The sequence below is a fragment of the Hypanus sabinus genome, chromosome 7, assembly GCF_030144855.1.
Source record: "Hypanus sabinus isolate sHypSab1 chromosome 7, sHypSab1.hap1, whole genome shotgun sequence".
In the NCBI taxonomy this organism is placed as follows: Eukaryota; Metazoa; Chordata; class Chondrichthyes; order Myliobatiformes; family Dasyatidae; genus Hypanus; species Hypanus sabinus.
The window spans coordinates 92,448,645-92,467,907 of NC_082712.1; the positions used below are offsets into that span (position 1 = coordinate 92,448,645).

At 45.7% G+C, this 19,263-nt stretch overlaps 1 protein-coding gene across 1 annotated transcript in view; it reads left to right on the plus strand.

Moving 5' to 3' along the window:
* Positions 1 to 19,263, plus strand: part of LOC132396998 (retinal guanylyl cyclase 2-like) — a 76,480-nt gene that overhangs the window by 45,700 nt on the left and 11,517 nt on the right. The window contains exons 13-18 of the mRNA XM_059975193.1: positions 3,063 to 3,226; positions 4,963 to 5,155; positions 12,830 to 13,004; positions 14,855 to 14,953; positions 17,661 to 17,755; positions 18,875 to 18,960. Coding sequence (XP_059831176.1) covers positions 3,063 to 3,226; positions 4,963 to 5,155; positions 12,830 to 13,004; positions 14,855 to 14,953; positions 17,661 to 17,755; positions 18,875 to 18,960 — 812 coding nt within the window. The remainder of the gene's footprint in view (positions 1 to 3,062; positions 3,227 to 4,962; positions 5,156 to 12,829; positions 13,005 to 14,854; positions 14,954 to 17,660; positions 17,756 to 18,874; positions 18,961 to 19,263) is intronic.

Consider the following 19,263-nt stretch of genomic DNA (forward strand, 5'->3'; position numbering starts at 1 on the left):
CCACTTTCTGCATTTTAAAAAAAACTTACCCCTGACATCTCCTCTGTACCTACTTGCAAGCACCTTAAAACTATGCCCTCTCATGCCAGCCATTTCAGCCCTGGGAAAAAGCCACTGACTACCCACACGATCAATGCCTCTCATGATCTTGTACGCCTCTATCAGGTCACCTCTCATCCTACGTCGCTCCAAGGAGAACAGGCCGAGTTCACTCAACGTATTCTCATAAGGCATGCTCCCCAATCCAGGCAACATCCTTGTAAGATTCCTCTATATCCTTTCTATGGTTTCCACATCCTCCCTATAGTGAGGTGCCAGAACTGAACACAGTACTCCAAGTGGGGTCTGACCAGGGTCCTATAGAGCTGTAACATTACCTCTCAGCTCCTAAGCTCAATCCCCCGATTGATGAAGGCCAATACACCAAATGCCAGTCAACCTGTGCAGCAGCTTTGAGTATCCTATGGACTCGGACCCCAAGATCCCTCTGATCCTCCACACTGCCAAGGGTCTTGCCATTAATACTATATTCTGCCATCATAATTGACCTACCAAACTGAGCCACTTCACACTTATCTGGGTTGAACTCCATCTGCCACTTCTCAGCCCAGTTTTGCATCCTATCAATGTCCTGCTGTAATAGTGCAGGAGTCTAGGACCAGAGGGCACAGCCTCAGAATACAAGGACACCCCATTAGAATAGGGGTGAGGAGGAATTTCTTTAACCAGAGTGCGCTGAATCTGTGGGATTCATTGTGACAGGCTGCTGTGGAGGCAAGTTATGGAGTGTACAGTATTTAAAGCAGAGATTGGTTTGTATTAGTAAAGGCGTAAAAGATTATGAGGAGAAGGTAGGAGAATGGGGTTCAGAGGACTAATGAATCAACCATGATGAAACGTAAGCAGACTCAATGAACCAACTGGCCTAACTTTGATCCTGTGTCTCAGTGCATTGAGGAAGAACAAGTTAAAACAATAAAAGTGCAGAATTAAGTGTAGCAGTTACTGAGAAAGTGCAGTGCAGGTAGACATTAGAGACAAGGTAAATTGTGAGGTCAAGAGTCCATTTTATTACATTAGGAGGCTGTTCAATAGTCTGATAACAGCAGGGTAGAAGTTGTTCTCGAGCCTGGTGGTACATGATCTTAGGCTTTTGTACCCTCTGCCTGATGGGAGAGGGGAAAAGAGAGAATGTCCGAGGTGGGTAGGGGCTTTGATTCTGCTGGCATCTTGACCAAGGTAGCATGGAGTGTGTGCAGAGGTCATGGAAGGGAAGTTTGCTCACATGCAGAGCAGTTTCCATACCAAACCATGGTGCATCCAGACAGGATGCATTTTGTGGTGCATCTATAAAAAATCAGTAAGGACCATAATTCTCCAGCCACTTGAGGAACTGAATTTCTGTGCATTTTGGTTTGAAATTACTACCTCTTGCTTTGATGGAAATCATCTTTTTAAATCAGTGGTTTCCAAACTTTTTTATGTCACAGACCAATACCATAGCGCAAAGGGTCCGTGGACACCAGATTAACCTGATATAACTTCTTTAAACAATGGAGGAGGTTCAGACACTGAGCTACATGGCAAAGAAGGCATATATTCCCTTAATTGGTCGAGGCATTGAGTATGAGGCAGGAAATCATGTTGTAGTTGGAGTTTTATGAGCAATTCCTGCCACCCAATTACAGAAAGAACACAGGTTTTTGATAGGATGAAAAAAGAGGTTCATCAGGATGCTGACGGGAGTAGAGGGCATGAGTTATAAGAAGAGTTTGGATAAACTGGTTTATTTTCTCTGGGGTTTTGTAAGCTGAAGAAATTCTGATTAAAGTTTTAAGAGACCCTCCAAGAGGACCACAACCTTATCGCAGGGTTGGAGGCTTGCGTGCCTCAATGACCTGGAGAGCTGCGTTGGCTGAAGTCAGGGCTTTATGCTTTGGCTCTTGGTAGGGTCACCCATGCCAAACATGTCAAAGGGTAAAGGCCCGACCAAGAGTGGATCACTGGTCCTCCAGGTTCAGAATTCAGCTCAGGGTGAACAACCCTGACTGTATGGAAACAGCTATGAAGAACCCTGTGGCCGTGTGCAACAGAATTCCTAAGTCTGTAAGGACCTGCATGACTGACAGTAGTGAAAACTGAGAGAAAGTTACTGACACAGTGAAGGAAGCCCTGAACACTGATAGCAATGGAGGACCTTCATCGTTGCCCTATACATCAGCGGGGTAAGAGGCAGAGATAGGAAGATGGTCAGTATCTTTTTCAGTAGAAATGACAAATACCAAAGGGTATGTACGTAAGGCGAGAAGGGGAAAGATTAAAGGAGATGTGAAGGGCATTTTTTTTACATTGGGAAAGCTAGCTGCCTGGAATGGGCTGCCAGATACGACGGTGGGTTATGAGGGTGTATGAATGTGCAGAGAATGAGGAATATGAACCGTTTACAGACAGAGGAGGTTTAGTTTGATTTGGCATAGTGTTCAAGGTGGAGATGATGGACTGATGGACCTTTTCCTGTGCTGTACACTTCACTTTTGGATGATAAACTGATCGAGGGATGTAGAGCGGAGGTAGGAGATCAGTCCTGAGGACCATGTCACCTTACTTGCCTCTGTTACTTTATAATGTGACTGAAGGAGGGCATTTGGCCCTTTTGGACAATGATCCCACCAGTCTCACTCCCCCATCATTTTCCTGTTTCTCTTTCTCTCTCTTTCCCTCTTTCTCTCTCTCCTTGAGTATCTGTGTGTGTCTCTCCCTTTCCCCCTTCTCTCCTACCCCACCTCTCCTACTTCACCGCTCCTACCTCACCTCTCCTACCCCACCTCTCCTACCCCCTCTCTACCACCCTCTCCTACCACCCCCAAATACACACCCTCTCCTACCCCCTCAAATCCCCATACCCCACTCTCCTACCCTCCCCCTCCTAACCCCCACCCCCTCTCACTCCCCACCCCCTCTGCCCTCTCTCTTCGCGCCCTCTGGCTTTGCCCCCCCCACTTGCTTCACTCCCCTCCCTCCTCTCTCCCCTTCTTCCCATTTTTGCCCTTCTCTCCCCACAGTTCAAGAACATCAACAAGGGTAAGAAGACCAACATCATCGACTCCATGCTCCGGATGCTGGAGCAATATTCCAGCAACCTGGAGGACCTGATCCGCGAGCGGACCGAGGAGCTTGAGATCGAGAAGCAGAAGACCGACAGGCTCCTGACGCAGATGTTGCCAGCGTGAGTCTTTGTCCTCCCCTGGTGTCCTCACTGACCCTCCACAGTGAGCTCCTCAGCCCCTTTGGTACCTGAGGTTCCTGATGGGCCTCTGAGCCAGCAGGCAAAGCCCTCTGACCCTCTCGTAGTGTTGGCGGTATGCTTCAGGGCTGACCCCTCTGCTGGTTTGGTGAAAAGCTTCTCGCTGTATGTCGGAACATGTGACAATGATCAATATCAGATTGATTCAGATTCGGTTATTGGTCACATGCTTTGAAACATTCAGTGAAATGCATTGTTGGCGTTAACATTCTGGTGCCAACACAACAAGCTTACGATGTTCAGCAGAGCAACACAAGCAACAATAATATTGAAATTCTGATGGGTCTCTGAGCCAGCGGGCCCTCTCCTGGTGTTGGAACCTCACTTCGTGGCTGGCAGCTCTGTCCACAATGTTCATCAGATCATCCCATGCCAAGCTTTCACAGGACCTTAGCACAATGGACAGTAATGAGCCAATAAATTAATTTTCTCTTCTTAAAGGAATCTGAAACCAGGATCAGAACAAGGGTGACCCGTATAAGATTGAAGAGCATAGATAGGACAGATGGTCAGTATCTTTTTCCCCCAGGGTAGGGACACCATTGGGTTGTAGAGTGGAGATGTGTCTCTACCAAATGAGGTGTAAGGCACTCCTTCCCTCCACTAGCCTGCAGGTCACCCTTGGGCAAGGTGTAGCACCTGCTTAGATTCCCCCACCCACTGATCAGGGTCACATGAAGCCCTGGGAGCAGGTGGTGGATGGTCGTATGAGCAGCCGGTGCAGATCACAAGTCCTGGTTATGTGACCACTGACACCAGGCAGACAATCTCTTAAGTGTATTGATAATGGCTGGGGTCACCCGTCTTGTAAAGACACTGCTCAGAAGGCAGCAATGGCAAATCAATTACTTCTTGGAAAGGTTTGCCAAGAGCAATCATGGTCAGGGAGAGACTGTGATCGCCTGCATCATTCCCCAGGGCAAGGGTACCATAAGCACTAATCTCTGCTGTCAGAGATTCTTGTGAACTGTTTGCCCTGAGGGGCTTTGGGGGTTGACTCAGTGAGTCTTTGGAAGATGATATGGGGAAATTTGTACAGTGGAAAACCCACAGGAAGATAGAGCCAACATGAGATCTGCCATGATCCATTTGAATGGGGAGGCAAAATGGCTGTTTCCTGTTCCTTGGTTAGATCTTGCAAAGTCAAACTTCATTTACCCAGTTCCATCCGACCCATCGCCCCTCCTTTGCTTTGGTCTCAGTTACACCAAACAGCCAGTGGACATGTCAGCCTCTAGCCACCCTCATCCACATTCTTTTGAGCTGGGGCCGAGATTAGCTTTATTTGTCACATTTACATTGAAACATCAAAACACGTGGTGAAATGCACTGTTTTGTGCCAATGACACAGTCCCCGCAAGTGTTGTCATGCTTCCATCACCAACAAAGTATGCCTACAGCTTACTAACCCTAACCCATACATCTTCGGAATATGGGAGGGATCCGGAGCACCCAGGGGAAATCCAAGCCATCATGAGGAGAACGTACACGCTCCTTATAGGTGGGAATTGAACCCCGGTCATTGTCACTGTAGAGCATTACTCCAACTGCTATTCTACTGCGGTGCCTATACACTACCTTGCCGTCCATACCATGATGGGACTGTTGTGCACCAATGCTGATGGCTGGTTCTTCTCTCTCCCACCCCCACCCTCCAGCTCTGTGGCCCAGGCATTGAAGACAGGAGACCCTGTGGAGCCAGAACACTTTGAACAGGTCACTATCTACTTCAGCGACATCGTTGGCTTCACCACCATCTCTGCCATGAGTGATCCCATTGAGGTCGTAGACCTGCTGAACGATCTGTACACTCTGTTCGATGCCATCATTGGCTCTCATGATGTCTACAAGGTAACCACTTCTCAACAGGGAAGGGTCCGCAGAGACTTGGATTTGGGTGGGATAATATTTTGTTCCCTTAGCTGATGGAATCATGTAAGGCTGAGGAACAATAACTCAGTTTCTCTCTGCAAAAGTACAGCCTGAACACAAAACATTACAGTACAGGAAAAGGACTTTCAGCACACACACTATGTGCCAGTCACTAAACCTCACATGTTCTCTATCCTTTCATTCCCAGCTTGCTCATTAGCTGTCTAAATGCTTCTCAACAGAGAGTTACCAGGATGCTGCCTGGGTTAAAGAATGAGTCTTATGAGGAAAGATTGAGCAAACTAGGGCAAAGGAGGATGAGCAGTTAAAAGACAATTCCGGGAGAGGTTGGAGACAACATTGGATGCTTATATCAACTCTGGCAGGGTCTGCAGGATATTACTCCCTACAAAGCAAAACCCAACAACATGAATGGCAGTGATTTTTCACTACCACACAAGCTCAATGCCTTTTATACTTGCTTTGAAAGGGAGAATAAAACCACAGCTATGTGGATCCCTGCAGCATCCAATGACCCTGTGATGTCTGTCTTGGGGGCCAACATCAGACTGTCTTTTAAGAGGATGAACCCTCACAAGGCAGCAGGGCCTGAAGGAGTACCTGTGCCAGCCAGCTGGTGGGGGTATTCAAAAATATTTTCAACCTCTTGTTGCTACAGTCGGATGTTCCCATCTGCTTCAAAGAACAGCAGTTCTACCAGTACCCAAGAGGAGCAGAGTGAGCTGCCTTAACGACTGTCATCCAGTAACACTCACATCAACAGTGATGAAATGCTTTGAGAGGTTGGTCATGGGTAGTATCTACACCTGTCTCAGTAAGGGCCTGGACCCACCGCAATTTGTCTATTGCCACAGTGTCTACGGCAGACACGATCTCAATGGCTCTCCACACAGCCTTGGATCACCTGGTCATTACAAATACCCATGTCAGGATACAGTTTATTGACAACACTCAGCATTTAACACCATCACTCCTACAGTCCTGATCGAAAAGCTCCAGAACATGGGACTCCGTACCTCCCTCTGCAACTGAATCCTCAACTTCCTAACGTGAGGACAACAATCTGTGTGAATTGAAAATAACATCTCTACCTCACTGACAATTAACTACAGGGATGTGTACTTGGCCAAAGCTCTACTCTCTACACCCATGACTGTGTGGCCAGGCATAGCTCAAACAGCACCTATAAACTCGCTGATGATACAACCATTGTTGGCAGAATTTCAGATGGAGATGAAAGGACATACAGGAACGAGATCTACCAGTTAGTTGAGTGTTGTCATAGCAACAACCTTGCTTGCAACTGTGGTGAACTACATATACCTGTCTGGACACGCCACCCACCCCCCCCCCCCCCCGCTGACTGCTCCTGTGGCTCCTCCCACAGACCCCGGTATAAAGGCGATTGGAGGCACTGCCCCTTCCTCAGTCTCCAGGATGTTGTGTGGTGGTCACTTGCTGCTTATTCTTTCTTCCAGCCAATAAAAGCCTATATCTCACCTCACGTCTCCGAGAGTTATTGATGGTGCATCAGCAACACTGCAGAGTTGAGTGTGGACATCAGGAAGGGTAAGACAAGGGAACACAAACCAATCCTCATAGAGGGATCAGAAGTGGAGAGAATGAGCAGTTTCAAGTTCCTGTGTGTACCTGAGTACCTAACCCAGATGCAGCTATAAACAAGGCAAGACAGTGACCATATTTCATTAGGACTTTGAGGAGATTTGGTTTGTCACCTAAAACACTCAAACTTATACAGATGTACTGTGGTGAGCATTCTGACTGGCTGCATCACTGTCAGGTGGGGGGGTGTGGGGCTACTGTACAAGATCGAAGTAAGTTGCAAAAAATTGTAAAAGTAGTCAGCTCCATCATGGTATACAAGACATCTTCAATGAACAGTGCCTTAGGAAGATGGTGTCCATCATTAAGGATCCCTGCCTTCCAGGACATCCCTTTTCTTCATTGTTACCATCAGGAAGGAGGTACAGAAGCCTGAAGGCACACGCTCAGTGATTCAGGAACAGCTTCTTCCCCTCTGCCATCCGATTTCTGAATGGTCATTGAACCCATGATCACTACCTCACTATTTTTTTTATTTCTATTTTTGCACTACTTATTTTAACAATTTAATCAATATATATTTAATGTAACTCAGTTTTTTCCTCTATATTTATGTCATGTATTGATAAACACTGCTGCCGTAAAGTTAACAAATTTCACAACATATACTGGCAATATTAAACCTGATTCAGGTTGGTTAACAGTGTACAAGTGGAGAGCCAGAGACTTTTTCCCAGGGTGAAAATGGCTAATGTGAAGGGTGGGGCATAATTTTATGGTGATTGGAGGGAAGTATAAGGGTGATATCAGAGGTATTTTTTGTGCAGAGTGGAGGGTGTGTGGAATGTGCTGTTGGGAGTGGTGGTAGAGGCAGATACATTAGGGAGATTTAAGTAACTCTTAGATAGGTGAACATGTCAGAATAGAAATAAAACACTAATTTATTCTTGTACTACATCCCATACTAACGGAGTAGGACTTCTTATGGATGAAAACATGGCAAAAAGTGTTTTAGGGCATTGGGCAATATCAGAAAGAGTGCTCCTTGTTAGATTCAGAGGACAATCACTTGATTTTGCAATTATATATGTATATGCACCAACAACAGATGGAACAAATGAGGATATAGATAAATTCTATGAAGAGCTTGAACAGGCAAAGAATGGATGCAAATCTCAGGATATTGTTATTGTCATGGGAGATCTAAATGCTGAAGTAGGACAAGGTGCTGATGGAAATACCTTATGAAAATTTGGACTGGGGAAAGAAATGAAAGAGGTGAGAAATGGATAGAATGGGGCAAGATGAATAATCAGGTCATTATGAATACCTACTTTAAAAACCATCCAAGACGCTTGTGGACCTGGAAAAGTCCAGGTGATAACACCAGAAATCAAATTGACTTTATTACTGTAAACCAAAGATTTAGAAACTCAATGACTCAATGCAAAACATATTCAGGTGCAGAGTGTAATAGTGACCATAACCCAGTTATATGTCATGTAAAAGTAAAACTTAAACTAAAGAAGCAAAAACCTGAACAATCCCTTGACTACTCACAATTAATTAAAGAAGAAAACTTAAGACAGAAATTTACAATTGAAGTGAGGAATAGATTTCAAAGTCTAGAAATAGAATCTGTTGAAGATGATAGCAATCATGTAGAAATGAAGTTTAACTCTCTGAAGGATGCCTTGGTAGAATCAGCAAAGACAGTGATTCCTCAAAAAGAAAAAAAAGCACGAAGAATAAATGGATGACAGATGAAATCAAAAATCTAATGGAAGAAAGGAGACAGAAAAAAGGAAATCCTAAAGAATATAAGTCCTTAGATAAAAAAGTTAAAAGCTTATGTCAAAAAGCCAAAGAAGAATGGTTAAACCAGGAATGTGAGCAACTAGAAAGAATCCCTATTACTGATCCAAAAAGATTACATCAACAAATCCAGAATATCACTGGTAAAAAGCTCCTCTGTTCCTCTGGCGGATGTTTGAAAGCAAAGGATGGTACCATTATCATGGAAAAAAGTAAGATTATGAACAGGTGGACTGAGTATATTCAGGAATTGTTTGGAGACAATCGAGGCAAAAAACCAGAACTTAAGAAGAACATTGAAGGTCCAAGTATTTTAAAATCTGAAGTTCGTAATGCAGTAAATAAGACGAAGAAAGGAAAGGCAGCAGATCCTGATGAATTAGTAATAGAACAAATTATCGCCCTTGAAGATTATGGAATTGAAAAAGTTACTGATTTAATCAATGACATTTATGAGACTGGAATAATACCAGAAGAGATTAACAAAATCAGTATTTATCACTCTTCCTAAGAAACCTGGAGCAATAGAATGTGAATTACATAGGACCATAAGCTTAATGAGTCTTATCACCAAGATACTTCTAAGAATTTTGATGACAAGAACTAAAGGTAAGATACAAGCTGAAATAGGTAAAGAACAATGTGGTTTTGTGAAAGACAAAGGTACAAGAAACGCAATATTGATAAGGATACTATCAGAACAAGTTATTCAATTGCAAAAAGATTTGTTTGTTTGTTTTATCGACTACACAAAAGCATTTGATGAAGGGAAGCACAATAAGTTATTTGAAATATTACGGGAATTTCAAGATCAAGATTCGAAAGACCTCCGCCTAATCAGAAATCTGTGCTGAAAATAAACTGCCGCTGTAAGAATAGATGCAGAAGTGAATCAGTTTACAAAAATCAAGAGAGGCATTAGATAAGGGTGTGTTTTCTCCCCTGATTTGTTTAATGTATACAGTGAAACAATACTACAAAAAATAAGAGACATTTGGGAATCAAAGTTGGCAGTGAAAACATCAATAATTTCAGATATGCATTAATTGCAAGTACGGAGGAAGAACTACAAAACTTAATTATATAGTTGTTGAAGAAAGTTATTGATATAGTTGTTGAACCCATTTTTGCACTATCAGTTGCAAAGAGACAGAATATATGGTGATATCCAAAAAGAAGGAGAATTCTATCTGCAGGCTGAGAATAAACAGGGAAGACATGAAACAAGTACAGAACTTTTGCTACTTAGGAAGCTGGGTGACATCGGATGGCGGGTGCAACATGGACATCAAAAGAAGAATAGGGATGGCAAAAGACACCTTTATGAGAATGAAGAATATACTGACCAACACTAAACTAGGCATGATAACCCTCCCCAGAGTATTGAAATGTTGTGTTTGTCCAGTTATGCTATATGGCTCAGAATATTGGACAATATCTAGTAACATGAGGAAATGAACTGAAGCAGTAGAGATGTGGTTTTTGAGGAGAATGCAAAGAATATCATGGATGAAATGAATATCTAATGAGGATGTCATGAATAGAGCAAGCACAAAAGAGAAATAATGTATAAGATCATGAAAAGGCAATAACTTCTTTGGACATGTGATAAGGAACGAGGAGATAGAATGCACAGTAATTATGGGAAAGATTGAAGGGAAGAAAGCAAAAGGAAGGCAAAGACAAATGATGATGGAGACAGCAGCCAGAGAACTGGAAATGAATACCTATGAATTGATCCATTTGACCCAAAACAGGAGTGTGTGGGCCATGGCAGTCAGAGCTCAAACTGGGCATGGCACCTGATGATGAGACAGGTGTATAGATGATAGATGGGCTATGTAGGAGGGAAGGGTTAGATTAAAAGGTTGGCACAAGATTGTGGGTTAAAAGGTCTGCTCTGTTGTACTCTTCTACTGAGGCCATTGGTTGGGATCAACCATGAATGTCGTGTCCCAGCTGTCTACATGATACGCAAGCTAGGGCAGTACGATATGGAGAGCAAACTGTTGCCCATGTAGGAGGCTCATCTGATGAATCCAAAGGAGCAGCAGAGGCCGATACAGTTTGCACTAGCAGTGCCGTAGAAGTTACCAGTCAGCGTTAAGGTCAACGTAGGACTGCCTCAGGGACTCCAGCTGTGGATTTTTCCCTCTGGGTTTACTCTCAAAGCCTTCCCAACATATAGCTACAAGGCAACAGAGGTTTAAGATCAGCGTTTCCCTTCTAGGTGAGCTGCCAACCATGGCAGAGAAGCCCCATCTGCCCGAAGCGGCTGGTTTTAAGGTGCCAGTAAATCATGCTTTTGCCCTTTCTCTTGTCAGTAGAAATGGTTCCACTGGGCTTAGTAGCCAAGTCATGTGCGAAGGCAGGAGCTGGACTTGTTTGTCAGAGACTATTTGAGGTGCACGCCATTGGGAGCATTTAATAGTTAGAGGGAGCTTATCCCCACTACAACCCCCGGCTTTGACAGCCTTAAGGAACCTGTACTGTTCCACGTTCTGTGTTAAACGTTGCTATTGTATCGGCTTTTGCACTGGGTATTGATAGTAGATGATCAGCCATGATCTCAGAACACTGGTGCAGGCTTGAAGGGCCGAATGGTCTACTTCTGCACCTATTGTCTATTGTAAACTGTGCACGTCTTCAATAAATTTTTGGTTTTAGCTAAAGAAAGCCTATCTGGAAACCCAGTGTTTGTATCATTTGCCAACAATAACTCCATGCTGCAACACCTTGTTGAGAGGAGGGGAAGGAGTACAAGCTGGCAGGTGAGAACAAATAATGGGAGGGGGGTAGAAGTGAGAAGCTGGGATGCAATAGGTGGAAAAAGTAAAGGCCTGAAGAATCTGATGGAAGAGGAGAGTGGACCGTGGAAAAAAGAGGAGTGGGAAGGAGAATGATGAATGGAAAAGAGAGAAGGATGAGGGAGAAATTACTGTAAGACTAATCTTTAAACATGGGTGGTGGATGTCTCTCTACCAAAGGAGGTGTGAGGTGCACCTTCCCTCTGCTAGCCTGCAGGTCACCCTTAGGCAAGGTGTAGCATCTGCTTAGACCCCCGATCAGGGTCACATGAAGCCACGGAAGCACTTGTTGGATATGGTCATATGAGCAGTCAGTCCATATCACAAGTCCTGGTTATGTGACCACTGACACCAGGCAGGGAATCTGTGAAGGGTATTGATAATGGCTGGGGTCACCTGTTTTGGAAAGACACTGCCCAGAAGAAGGCAATAGCAGACCACTTCTGTAGAAAGATTTGACAAGAACAATGGTGGTTATGGGACCATGATCTCCCAATCTTCAAATGGAGGGGGGTGGTTGGACACAGGTTGAGGAAAGAAATGTTCTGTCAGAGGACAGACTTGGGTTTAGTCCGTCTGCTTCTATTAGTTACCCTTCATGGAGATTTTGATGTGCTTGATAGCTGAGATTTCAAACTACACTCATTAAAACTGAATGCAAACACATTGCAAACCTTGACCTGCGAGCACGTAGAGGTTTGCTCAGAGTGGGTGCTTCAGAGAACAGAGGACACAGATTCAAAGTTCTGAGTAAGAGTGAGAGTGGTGTTAATGGAGTTTGTCTGGCTTTCCAAAGAGGAATGGAGAGGGTGAGTTATGGGTCAGGAGGGTCCTAGGGTTTCTTAGATAGGCAGAAACTTGGGGTGAATGGCCTTTTGCCCACAATCATGCTGTCCATATGGCAGAGAAAGCTGCAACACAGTGGGTAGAACTGTAGCCCCCAGCTCCGAGACCAGGGTTCAATCCCAATTTCTGCCTCTGTGTGTATGTGTAGTTTCCTCCTTCTCCCTGTGACTGAGTGGGATTCCCTGGATGCTCCAGTTCTCTCTTTCTCATCCCCTCCCAAATCCTAATGAAGTGTAGGGTTGATTCTTAGGTTGATTGTAAATTGTCACCCCTCGTGTGGGTGGGGTGGGGGGAGAGTTCAGGGGAAAATAAAATGGGATTAGTGTAAGTGGGTAGATGATAGTCAGTATAGATTAAGTGAGCCAAATGACCTGTTTCCCTGCTGTGCTTAGCCACGGGATTTATCTAGTCTTTGCTTTGTAGGAGTCTACAGTCCTCCAGGAACTTCAACACAACAAGAGAACTCAAAACGGGGAATGCCAAAAGGAGATTTTGTGGGGCTGCCGGTATGGTTGAAATGGGCAGAAAGGCCTCCAACAATGTGATATCTCTATCTCTCTCTCTGATTATGTCCCCCCCCCCCCCCACCCCAACTCTGCAGGTGGAGACAATAGGAGATGCCTACATGGTGGCATCTGGCCTGCCCACGCGTAACGAGAACAGGCATGCAGCTGAGATCTCCAACATGTCCCTGGACATCCTCAGCAGCATCGGCACGTTCAAGATGAGGCACATGCCAGACGTCCCCGTGCGGATCCGGATCGGACTGCACTCAGGTACCCCCTTCCTCCCTCCTAAACCAACTCCTTGGTCCCTGGCTGCCCCATCTTCCCAACCACCACTCTGATGTTGATAGAACCCTCGTCCCTCTCGCCTACATACATTCTTCAAGATTCAACATTGCTTGACATCATTTGCTGTACACAAGTGTGAAAGAGAATGAAAGAATGGTTACTCTGACTCCGATGCAGCAGAACAAAGGATAAAGAACACAGTATTAATAATAAAAAACACAATAAATATAAATACACATAAATTGATTGTAAGTCCATAAAGTGATGCTAGGATCAGGAGAGTCTGTGTACGTAGGGTGACTGACAGGAAATGATAAAGTAGTGGTGGTGGGGGGGGGGTGGAGAGTGGGTTAGTGGGTGGAGGGGTTGATCAGCCTCACTGCTTGAGGAAAGTGACTGGTTTTGAGTCTGGTGGTCCTTGCGTGGATGCTATGTAGCCTCCACCCTGTTGAAAATGGGACAAACAGTCCATGAGCAGGGTGGGTAGGATCCTCACAATGTTACTGGACCCCTTCTAGCTCCTTTCTGTGTCTGTGTCCTTGAGGGCAGCAGGTAGGCTGGTGCTGATGTCATGTTGGGCAGTTTTGACTACTCATTGTGGGGCCGCCTTGCCCACCACAGTGCAGTTTCCATACCGGCTTGTTAGGATGCTTTCTACCTGATGCACCATCAATAACTCTCTGAGACGTGAGGTGAAATATCAGCTTTTATTGACTGGAAGAAAGAACAAGCAGCTATTGACCACCATACTACATCCTGAAGACTGAGAGACAAGGCTCAGGCCCCAATCGCCTTTATACCGGGGTCTGTGGGAGGAGCACAGGAGCAGTCAGCAGGTGGGGGGGGGGGGGGCGTATCCAGACAGGAATATGTAGTTCACCATAACTATAAAATGAAATGATTGTCGATGAGCCAGATCCAGCTCTCTTCAGCGTCCTCAGAAAATAGAGGTGTTGCTGACTTCTCCCGACCGTGTAGGATGTGCACTTCCGGGAGTTTGAAACTGCTTGCAGTTTCCATGCTGTGCTGTCACTGTAAAGAGGTGTGAGTTCTCCTGGAATCGATAACCATCTCCTTTGTCTCGTTGACATTGAGGAAGAGGTTATTTACCTGGCACCAGGCCTCAAGCTCTTCCACCTCCCCAGCACTGTCGTGTATTCGGTGAACTTGACAACATAATTCCTTGGGCGTGAGCAGACTGCACAGCAAAGGGACATCTGGTCTTGTGCATTTGGGATGCCGGCTGGACCATCCCAAGATCAGAGTTGAAGGAATTCTGGGATTTATGTCTGAGGGGTGACCTGAATGGGGTTGATAAAGTTAAGAGAGGCATGTATGAGTCAAAACAAGATGTCTTGTTTAAGGTGAGAGTACGTAGTTTAAAAGGGACCTGAGAGGACAGCTCTGCCATAGGAGGTGGTGAAAGCAGATTCAGCCACTGAGACGGATAGTTAAATAGCAGAGGGATATGGTTCTCTTGTGGGCAAAAGGGGGTTGAGTGCAGATGGTCATGGATGCGATGGGCCAGAGAGCCTGTTTCTGTACGAGTCTCTAAATGGACAAACAAACTGGATGAACTCAGCAGGTTGGGCAACATACTTTGACTGATCATTTCAACGGACGCTGCCCAACCTGCTGAGTTCATCCAGCTTGTTTGTACGTGTTGATTTGACCACAGCATCTGCAGTGTACTTTGTGTCTCTAAATGTGACTGGATGGGTGGGGAGTGGGCCTGAGGGGACTGCTGAGTGGGAAGCAGTACTGCTTTGTTGGGGCGAAATGTCACTGGTAAGCCACAGAACACTGCCCTGAATGGCCACTTCTCGCTGCAGGTCCCTGCGTGGCCGGAGTGGTGGGTCTGACCATGCCTCGTTACTGCCTGTTCGGAGACACCGTCAACACCGCGTCCCGCATGGAGTCCACTGGACTGCGTAAGTCACTGCTCTCCCACATCTGTGCTCCTCATGAAAGTCCCTGACCACTGGGAGATTGAAATCTCTTCCTCCCCAAACCACCGCCCCCCCCATGTTGCTTGTTGAAACGAAGGACATCTCAAACCAGTGGTGATAAACACTAGAAATTCTGCATGTGCCTCTTTTATATTGCTGATGCCTCTCATAGATTGGGAGACCACTTCACCAAGCACCCCTGTTCAGTGGCCACCCATCTATTTCTACTTCCCATTCCAACATGTTGGTCTATGGCTTCCTCTACTGCCAAGAAGAAGCCAAACTTGAGTTGGAGGAGAAACTTCTCATTTCCATCCAGGAAGCCTCAACCTGATGACATGAACATCGATTTCAACTTACCTCCCCCTTCTCTCTTCTTCCTTTCCCCATTCTGGCTCCCCTCTCACCTACCCATCACCTCCCTCTGGTTCCCCTCCTCCTTCCCTTCCTCCATGGTCAACTCACCTCTCCTATCAGATTCCTCCTTCGGCCTTTACCTCTTCTACCCATCACCTCCCAGCTTCTCACTTTATCAAACCCTCGCCCACCCACCTACCTTCCCCCTCACATGGTCTTATCTATCGCCAGTTTTCCCTCCCCTCCCAACTTTTTTATACTAGCTTCTGGCTCCTTCTTTTCCAGTCCTGTTGAAGTGCTCTGGTCTGAAATGCCAACTGTTTATTCCCTTCCATAGATGAAACATAGAAACATAGAAAACCTACAGCACAATACAGGCCCTTCGGCCCACAAAGTTGTGCCAAACATGTCCCTACCTTAGAAATTACTAGGCTTACCCATAGCCCTCTATTTTACTAAGCTCCATGTACTTATCTAAAAGTTTCTTAAAAGATCCTATCGTATCCGCCTCCATCACCTTTGCTGGCAGCCCATTCTACGCAGTCACCACTCTCTGAGTAAAGAACTTACCCCTGACATCTCCTCTGTATCTACTCCCCAGCACCTTAAACCTGTGTCCTCTTGGGGCAACCATTTCGGCCCTGGGAAAAAGCCTCTGACTATCCACATGATCAATGCCTCTCATCATCTTATACACCTCTTTCAGATCCCCTCTCATCCTCTGTCGCTCTAAGGAGAAAAGGCCGAGTTCACTCAACCTGTTTTCATAAGGCATGCTCCCCAATCCACACAACATCCTTGAAAAACTCCTCTGCACCCTTTCTATGGCTTCCACAACCTTCCTGTAGTGAGGCGACCAAAACTGAACACAGTATTCCAAGTGGGGTCTGACCAGGGCCCTATATAGCTATAACATTACTGCTCAGCTCCTAAATACAATTCCACAATTGATGAAGGCCAATACACCGTACGCCTTCTTAACCACAGAGTCAACCTGCGCAGCTGCTTTGAGCGTCCTATGGACTCGGACCCCAAGACCCCAATATGCTGTCTAACCTGCTGACTTCCCCTAGCATTTTTTGTGCATTGCTCAACATTCATTGATAGATTATACAACCCATTCACGATTTCACCAGTCACCACAGGTTAAACCCTGGTAATAGCAGGGGTCTGTAGTTGACATTGACATTATAAGGCATTGGTTAGACTACATTAGGAGTACTATGAGCAGGTTTGAGCCTCTAAGAAAGGATATGCTGGCTTGGAGAGGCTCCAGAGGTTCACGAAAATGATCCTGGGAGTGAAAGGGTAAACATATGAGTGTTTGATGGCCCTGGGCCCGTGCTTATTACTTTAGAAGAATGAGGGGTATCTCAAAATCTATCAAATATTGAAAGGCCTAGAGAGAGTGGACATGGAGAATGGGGGAGTCTAGGACCAGAGGGCACAGACTCAGAACACAAGGATGACCCTTTAATATAGAGAAAGAGAGGAATTTCTTTAGCCCGAGTGTGGTGAATCTGTGGAATTCATTGCCGCAGGCGGCTCTAGAGGGCAGACCATTGGGTATACTTAAAGCGAAGGTTGATGGATTTTTGATTAGTCAGTGCATCAAAGACTACAGAGAGAAGGCGGAAGAACGGGGTTGAATGAGATAGTAAATTGGCTGTGATCTACGGCTGGAGCAGACTCGATGGCCTAATGGCCCAGTTTTGCTCCTGCACCTCACGATCTTGTGCGTGTGGAAGAGACTAACAGAGAGAGCAAGAGGCCCAGGGAGAGCAGCCACCAGCTGGTCCCACTGAGCGGAAAAATGAATCTGGTGTGTCTCTGGGGGAGTTTGTGGAGGGATAAGTATAGTTCACAAGTTTCCGGGGGAGAGATCCTCTGCACTTCATTGAGATGCACTGTGGGAGGCGCAGTGGGACAGTTGGGTCTCAAGAGGGACCTGTATTTGGGAGCCCGTGCTAGAAAAATACAAACCATTCTGATACCTCGATTGGATCTCAGAATCCCAGGAATCTGTTGTCCTATATATAAACACCCTGAACCCCTGGATTGGATCCCATTCTGTTTCTCATTCTCAGGGATCTGTTATTATTTATATAAACCTCCCAAACCCCTGGATTAGATCTCAGCAGGTAACTCACTCCTGGGGATCTTTTAATCTATATATAAACACCCTGAGTCTCTAGATTAGATCTCAGCCTGTAACCCACTGCCAGGGGTCTGTTATTCCCAAACGTTTGGATGGGATTCCACCCTGTACATACTCTCAGGTGTCTATTATTACACGACTATGTCTACTTTATGAAGTTTTTTCCATTTGCAGCCTACAGAATCCACTTAAGTCAGAATACAGTCAGAATTCTGAGAAGTTTGAACCTTGGCTACAAAATAGATCTGAGGGGGAAAACGGAGTTAAAGGTACGTATTCTGACACAATCCAGCAGAATCACTTACACTTACTCTGACAGACACTCCCAAACCCCCCACCTCGAAAGACAAGGGTAGGGGGCAGGGGAACACTGCCACCAGCAGTTCCTTACCAGGCAGACTCCCTTTGCCAGTAACATGGTGTAAGTGAAGGAAATTGAAATAACTGAGTCTAAACAATAAACTGTTCAATTTTCCAGCAGGATTGTTTGACTGATGGCAAGTGGCCCTGAGGTAAAAGATATAGAATGGGTAGAATTCTGACTTCTATTTAGAGCCTGACTCATCCATTCCTTCCTGAGCTAGTCACATTTGTCCGTATCCCTCCAAACCTTTCCTCTCTGTGTACCTGTCTGTGATCTGGGCACCTGAACAAGCCTGTACCAACCTCCAGTCAGGCACTCTAAGCAGGTTCCAAAAAGAAGTGACGGCTAACATAAGCAGTGAGTGTGACTCTCACTGTCCAGGCCTAGCTCTGGGCTCGGTACTGCCAGCTGAGCAGCAGAAGGTACAGGAGCCTGAAGACCCCCACATCTCGGAGTTCTTCAACACCACCATCAGGTTCCTGAACTGACCTGAAAAACCTCAACACTGCCTCAGGCTAGATTCTCTCTCTCTCTCTCAGTTTGCACTGGTGTTGTGCTGTGTATGTTATTGTGTTTGTACTGTACTGTGGAAAGCTAATCCTCACAGCCTTGATGTGTGACGGAATATATCAATAAAATTAAACGATCTGTGGATACTTCCAGGCAATGGTCAGAACTCAGTGTCTGTCTGTTATGTCAAAAGAGAGACAGTGAGACAGACAGAAGAGAGAGAGACAGTCAAAGTGAGAGAGATCCATGATTTCATGTTGTCATGGTCTCTTGGGCCGAGGGGACTCTTTCTGTGCTGTATGACTCCACGATGGATATAGATGGAGCTGCCAGAGAGAGGGTAACGAGGACTCTGTACTTTGTAGCTGGAGTGTCTGAGGGAGGAAGTGAATAAGGGCAGATCACAAAACCTAGTTTGGAGGAGATGCAGTGAGGCAGAGGAGTTCTGCTGCTGCTATTTATACCCAGTATGACTTTGAACCTGACAGTGGACTAACTGTGTTTCTCTTCCAAGGGAAAAGGGATAGAAGACACCTTCTGGCTCGTAGGACGTGAGGGATTCAACAAGCCACTCCCGACACCTCCCGACCTCCTGCCTGGGTATGGAACCAGACAGCTTCTGGGTGCGGGAATTGCCTGGCAATAAGCCATCAGGGGCGAGATGGGCCAAATGTCCTCCTCCTCTTGCCGCGGTTCTGCAGCAGAACAGCTCGCAGCTGTCTTCATGTGTATGGGGCGAATACAGACACAGGATTGTAGGAGACACCAGTAGACCCTGGGACAGTTCCCAATATCCTGGTTTGGGGTGAAGTACGCTCCCACACCCATAAGATATCATACATTTTACCCAGATCATAGATGCCGCCTAATTTTGTAGGATATTACATAGCAAGATCCCACTAA